This window comes from Protobothrops mucrosquamatus, unplaced genomic scaffold (assembly GCF_001527695.2).
Source record: "Protobothrops mucrosquamatus isolate PMUCROS unplaced genomic scaffold, P.Mucros_1.0 scaffold2279, whole genome shotgun sequence".
NCBI lineage: Eukaryota > Metazoa > Chordata > Lepidosauria > Squamata > Viperidae > Protobothrops > Protobothrops mucrosquamatus.
Window position 1 is genome coordinate 112,126 of NW_015388366.1, and position 6,986 is coordinate 119,111.

A 6,986-nucleotide genomic window follows, 5' to 3' on the forward strand; every position below is an offset into this window, starting at 1 on the left:
GATGGATTGTTTAAGTTTAGAGTTTGGAGTTAGAGATATTAATATTTGTTTACTTGTAGTTGAATGTTAGCCTAGGTTTGGTTTGGGAAGTCCGGGGGGTGGGGGGATGGGATAAATCATTGTGTAATACTTGTGATGTATTTCTTCTTTTATGATAAAAACAATAAAATTCTATATTGAAAAAAAAAAAAAAAAAAGATTGGAGCATTTATACAAAATTGATAATAGGGGTATATACTAGAATTGAGAAAGCTTGTGAGGGTGGGAATAAAAAAATGAGTGTCTCAAATTTAGCTAAAGTGAGCAAAAAAACATCTTCAGCTCCATCTTCTATTACCCCCAGCCCTGTCTATCAGAGATAAATTGACGTAATGCTACAGCAAGAAAAAAACAATACCTTTCAGAAAGATATGCAAACCACATTACAATGCATCCAAGAGGCAATTATATCACTTAAAGAAGATACAAAGAGAAACCATGAAGAAACAAAAGATAACTTTGATAACATGAAGGAAGAAATTCATGACTTGAAATCCCAAATGAAAAACTTCCAACAGAAGATCGCAAATAATGAGCAAAGGATCCAGAAAACAAATCAGCAGAAACCAATCAAATGATGGAAAAATAAAAGATGAAAACCAAAGACTGATGCAGAAAAATAGAGAACTAGAGGATTCACTGGCAGTTCTAGAAATGGAAAGGGTATCCTATTTCTTAAGATTCCAGAATATAATGGAAGGAGGAGGACCTTGCTGACCTGATGATAGAATTACTGGCTGGTGCGTTGGAAGTGGGAAAGCAGGAAATGGAAGGAGAAATAGATCAAATATTTAGAGTTAACTCAAGCTATGCAAAAAAAAAAGCCCCCAGAGAGATCCATGTCAAATTTGTTAAAAGATCAATAAGATGAAATATTGAGAAGAGTGAGATATTGCAATATAAGAAAAAAGAAATTATGGTGCTGAAGCAGATACCCAGGATGATAAGGGTATATGGTGCTGAAGCAGATAAGGAGGATAAGAGAATATCAATTTTTGACCAAATTGCCAGAAGGGATACCAAATTGCCAGAAGGGATACTAATCATTTTGGATACAAAATGATACAGATTGGATTCTATCTTCAAAGGAAGGAAATTTTATGACAGATACAGAGCTTTTCTCGAAGAAGGAAACTCAGAACTTCAACCAGAAGGGGATTTTAGAAAACAGGAAGAGATAGCATTAGAAGGAGCGACCAAACAAAGAGAAGTGGAAGAAACAGAAACCATAAACCAAGAAGAAAGGTCTAAAGGGAAAGAACAGAGACAAAATAGAACAACAAGGAGAATAAACCCCAAATATAATTGAAGAGGATAGAAAAGGACAATGGAATACTCTCAATAAATATAAACAGATTAAATTCCCTGGTAAAGAGGAAAAAAACTCTTTACATGATTACAAAAATTAAAAATGGATATGGTTTGCTTACAAGAAACACGTATTAAAAGACAATATTATAAATCTCTGGAGTGCCCGAAAATTGGGAAACTTTATTTTTCATTAGCACAACAAAAGAAAAGAGGAGTAGCTTTATATATCAAAGAAACAATGAATCCTAAACAAATCTACTCGGATGAAGAAGGAAGAATACTAATGGTAGAAATAACGATGAATCAAAAACAGACATTGATAGTAGTAATTTACGCACTGAATAACAAATAAGAATTCTACCAAAGATTACATAAGAAAACACTGGAAATGGAGTACCAAAATATTTGTTTATAGGAGATTTTAACGCAATTGTAGATGGAAAGTTAGATTACAGGAGTAGTAAAATAGGGAAAAAAGGAAGGAACATTTTGCCTAAGGCTTTTTTCAGAATGGCAGAAGAAATTTGTATACAGGATATATGGAGAGAAATAAATCCAAAGTAATCCCAATATACATTTTATTCAAACAGCCGCAAATCATGGTCCAGAATTGACATGATATGGGTATCTCCTGAATTAAGAAGGGATATACAAGAAATTGAGATAGAAACTAACATATGGGCGGACCAATCCAATAAAGATGACCTGGAAAGGAACAAAGAAAAAAGATGGACTTTAAACCAATTCTTACTGAAAGAGAAAGAATTTATACAAAAGGCCGTAAAAGAAATGGAACTTTTCTTCAAAGAAAATAAGAAAGAAGATACATCACTCCAAAATGTCTGGGATATGGCAAAAGCATATTTTAGAGGAGTAGCCATAACCTGAAAAAGATTAAAGACAAAAAATAACAACAATAAGCTCAAAGAAGAACGTACAAAATTAGAATTAGAACTACGAAGAGACCTACAAAAAAAACTCTTAAAAAATGAATGGAGATAATAAAACACAAATTAAATCTAATAGAAGCTGAAGAAATGGCTCAACAAATCTAAAGAGCAAAACAAAACTTTTTTGAAAATGCCAATAAACTGGGGAGATGGTTGGCTTATCAATTGAAAAAAGAAAGAGAGAAGAAATTGATAAATTACAAGATGTGAGAGGCAATTTACAATGTCAAAACAATGTAATAAAAAAATAATTAAAGAATTTTATGGAACACTTTATAATACAGAAGAAATTCCTCAGGAAAAAATAAGGCAATACTTAGAAAATGCTAAGTTACCAAAAATCTCAGAGAATTTCAAAAATATGCTAAATGGGAAAATAACAATGATGGAGTTGACAGAAGCTATAAAAAGACAAAAAAAAATGATAAGACACCAGGCCCAGATGGGCTACCAGCAGAATTTTACCAATGCAAGAAGTGTGTAATGAGGTATTACTAAAAGCCAAATTATCAAATACATGGATAAATGCCAATATTATGCTAATACCCAAAGAAGACACAGACTTGACCCTGATAAAGTTAAAGGTAAAATCAAGAACTTACATGAAAATACCAGGATGGATCTCGACAATGGAGGCATTTGTACACCCAAACTTAATCAGTGATGAGAAACTTGTGATTTATAAAGATATTTTGAATACTGATGGGAAACCACAAACTAAACAAGAATTGGAAGAACTAGGCAGTGAGCTATCATGGTGGCCACACCTGCAAAGGCAAATGAGATATGAGAAAGATGCAAAAATATATGTTTTTTACAAAGACCAGACAACGTTAGACCAGATACTATTGTCATCAGATGACAAATTGATTAAGAAACTGTACAGCTTTCTGTTAAATTTAAAGATGGAAGATGAACAAGTTAAAGAAACAAACTTTGGGCACAATGTAGAGTTAGAAAAATGGCAAAACCTATGGAAAAGAAATAACAAGGGCAGCTACTTATAAAGAAAATTTATATAAAATGTTCTATAGATGGCACTTACCACCTACAAGATTAACAAAAATGTTTAAAAATGTGTCTAGCAATTGTTGGAAATGCAGACAATATCCAGGCACATATTATCATCTTTGGTGGACATGCCCTAAAGCAAAGAACTATTGGTCAAAAATACATAGGTGGCTAGAAAAGATGATAGGAGCACATGTGGACTATAAACTAGAATTATTTCTTTTAGGCATAATATCAGAAAATTATGATAAGAAATGTGTATACTCAATACTATATATATTAACAGCAGTGAGAATTATATTTGCTCAATACTGAAAAAACGAAATACCATCTGAAGAAGACATAATTAAGAAAATTTTGGACTATGCAGAAATGGATAGGCTCACATTGAAAATGAAGGGGAAGCAAGACTCAGAATACTTTCAAACATGGGAAAATTTTTATAAATGGTTAGAAAAACAGAATAAAATGTAGGAATGGAAATTGTATTACTATTAATGTTAAACACATAAACCCAGACAACATGTTGCTTATTAAATACTAAAGATTGTTACTGTAAAAATTAATAAAATATACATTAAAAAAAACCTTCATGTGAAACCTGAAAAATTATTTTGGTCCAGAGGACACAGAATTATGTGCTTCAGACTGACTAATTTAAAACTTAACATTAAAGATTCTCAGATATTTTCTTGATACAGCCATCTGCACCAAAAATAGTAATACCAAGCATAATTAATCTCAAAAGGCTAATTTTAGTTCTATGTCTTAAGATATCAGCAAGATTAATTTTGATGTCAGAATAATTGATATAAAATGTTGTGGTAATTCAGAAATGTGTATTACTCTGTAAGAATTAACATGACATTAACATAGTATTTCATTGTGGTACACTTATATCATAAAGAAATATAGAACTCACAGAGAAAAAAATCTTCAAGTAACATGGGTAGCAAAACAATAAAGAGAAGTGAAGCTATATTACAAGCAAATGCATTGCCTCTTTTCTGTATTAAAAAGAAATAAAGGAATGGAACAGTAGCATATTTCTTTCTTAAAAGAGAATACAGGCAACATAACAAGATTGCTTGTCTCAATTGCCAAACTAGAATTGAAACAGTTATATTGGTGAAAACTAGACTGTTTAAAACTTGTTCATAGTTTGCTTCCATTTTAATGAATCAGATTCTTTCCCATCAGGTGGAAATGTGTGGAAAGCCCATTATGTGACCCCAATTTTCCAACCTGAAGGATCTGGAGCCTGTTATCCCATTAAGTACTGTCCATGTTCTGGAGAAGGGGTCACCCATCATGATCCTCCTCTACTGTATCATCTCTCAAGAGACCCTAGAGAAGCCATGCCTCTGTCAGCAGACAGTGAACCACAATTTTACACAATTCTTGAGAGAATAAACAAAGCCAGAGAAGAGCATCGCAAAACTCTCACTCCTGTCCCACAACAGCTGTCTTTCTACAACATCATCTGGAAACCATGGCTCCAGCCATGCTGTAGGTCATTTCCATTTTGTTATTGTGACAAAGAAAACAATATGTAATATAGTCATCATTTTTGAAGTTGTTTGTCTTTCATGTTTTATCAAGTCTAGAAAAAAACCCCTCTAAACAGCGTAGCATTCACTGGATGAAAGAAAGAGAGTTTAAAATGTGTTGTGTTGCAAAGAAAGATTTCATCTCAGCTTAGGGGGGGTGTTTTGGTGTGGGCATCTGTGTTTCCAGGATTAATGACATAAATAATAGAAATAGATTTTATTGCAATTTCTTAATTTCCATTTAGTAAAGGAGACCTAGATTACTCACCATGTGGTGGTGACATCCTGTGTGGTTTTTGTGGTCAGATCTAGGATGTGCTTGGGGGGGGGGGTTATATTTGTTTTGGATAGCTGTCAAGGCTTCTTTGATTGGAACTTGGGTGAAGAGGGATATGACATCGAAGCTCACAAGTCCCTAACACAAAGAATGACACCAGACCCACACTCAAGAAAACCACACAGGATGTCACCACCACACATCCACGCAAAAAGCAAACCCAAACCCACACAGATGATGAGGCACGACCACAAACTAGAAGCCAGTTCACACTGCATCATTAGCCACTTTAAACCCCTCCAATCCATACATGAAGCAAACTAACACCCACCATAAAGATGTGGCACGACCATGAACACGAAGCCAAACAACAGCAACGAAGCTCACCATCTCAAATCCCCCTGCAACTCAGACTAACCTGAGCACAACAAAGCCCCCACCCAAACAGAACACTCCCCCATCCAATCAGAGCACAGCCAACCCCCCATCCAATCAGAGCACAGCCAAGCTCCTTAACCAATCAGAACACACCTCCACCCAATCAGAACACAGCCAAGCTCCCACCCAATCAGTTCAAACCCCACTGGCAGTTAAAAGGAAGAAACAGCTGCGATCACACATTACTCCTAGAAGCACGAAGCTGAAGACACCAGAATGGGACTTCGTCGAAACGTCGCCAAGACACTTCGAATTTTACGCGGGAGAAAACCCGAATAATCAAAGACCTCCTGCACTCTCATATATGTACCGAGGAGGCAATGAGGGTAACAAGTAGTGGAGCCATTCCAAAGAGCTCACCCGTTAGCGAGAGAGAGAAGGGGGGGCAATAAGAAACAGGAACAACGAGACGACCAACCCCCAGGAGTTTATGCACAGACAAGGAAAGCAACAGGGCTGGCAAAAAGAAGAACAGAGCTTGAAGCACACACGCTAGATAGCGCAGCAATACAGAGGCAAACTAAGATGAATGAGGGGGTGGGGAGGGATGACTGGGAGTGGATGAACAGTGGATCTCCAGGCACTCACACACGCACAAAGAAAACAGCAATTGGAGAGGAGAGGACAACTTTAGAAACGGCCCCTTTAAGAACTACACAGCTGATGCTAATAGATGGACCTATTATCCGATCCAGGGTCAAAGCGCAGAGGCAGCCAGCCACATAAAAACGGACTCCCGGATCCAGCATTTTATACCCTGATGATGTCAGTAGTGTGGCCGACGAAAGCTTGGTTTTGTAGATTAAACATTTGTGCTTATGATTTTATCCTGGTGATCACTTTATTTTATTTCACACACACACACACACACACACACACACACACACACACACACACACACACACACAGTAACGTCAGTAAAAATACGATTCCCGGATATATCAATGTCACAAAACAAATCACCACCAGGAAAATCAAAGCTAGAAATTTTTTAATAAAACCGAGCTTTCATCGGAAACTTCCGACATCGTCAGGGTTCTTGAAGCTAGTTAATGGGGGCAACTTATATAAGATAACCCAGCATTTGCATCCAGCTTCTGGACCGTGTCATTGGTCCCTGTTGATTAGGCTGCGTTCTTGGCTTATCCTTGACATTAGCATCCAACCCTTTCCTGTTTCTCCTCCGTATACTCTCATTAACTCCCTCGTCATCAGTTCTTGGGCTAAGCGGGATCCTCCCTTTCCTTTTTTGGATGATCATTGTCTCTGTGCTCGTCCCACCCTCTTTCACTTTGTTCTTCTCGCTGGGGGGACACAGCAGGACACCACCGATAGGATAGGAGTAAGGAACATTAAAAAGGGGGATAAGGCAAGAGGCGTTGGGTTGAATGACAGGCAAACAGGTACCGC

The 6,986-nt window shown here is 36.5% G+C and overlaps 1 protein-coding gene across 1 annotated transcript in view; it reads left to right on the plus strand.

The window, feature by feature from the left end:
* Nucleotides 1-4,867, plus strand: part of LOC107295244 (arylsulfatase D) — a 51,609-nt gene extending 46,742 nt beyond the window's left edge. The window contains exon 11 of the mRNA XM_015824549.1: nucleotides 4,512-4,867. Coding sequence (XP_015680035.1) covers nucleotides 4,512-4,867 — 356 coding nt within the window. The remainder of the gene's footprint in view (nucleotides 1-4,511) is intronic.
* Nucleotides 4,868-6,986: the final 2,119 nt, after the last annotated feature.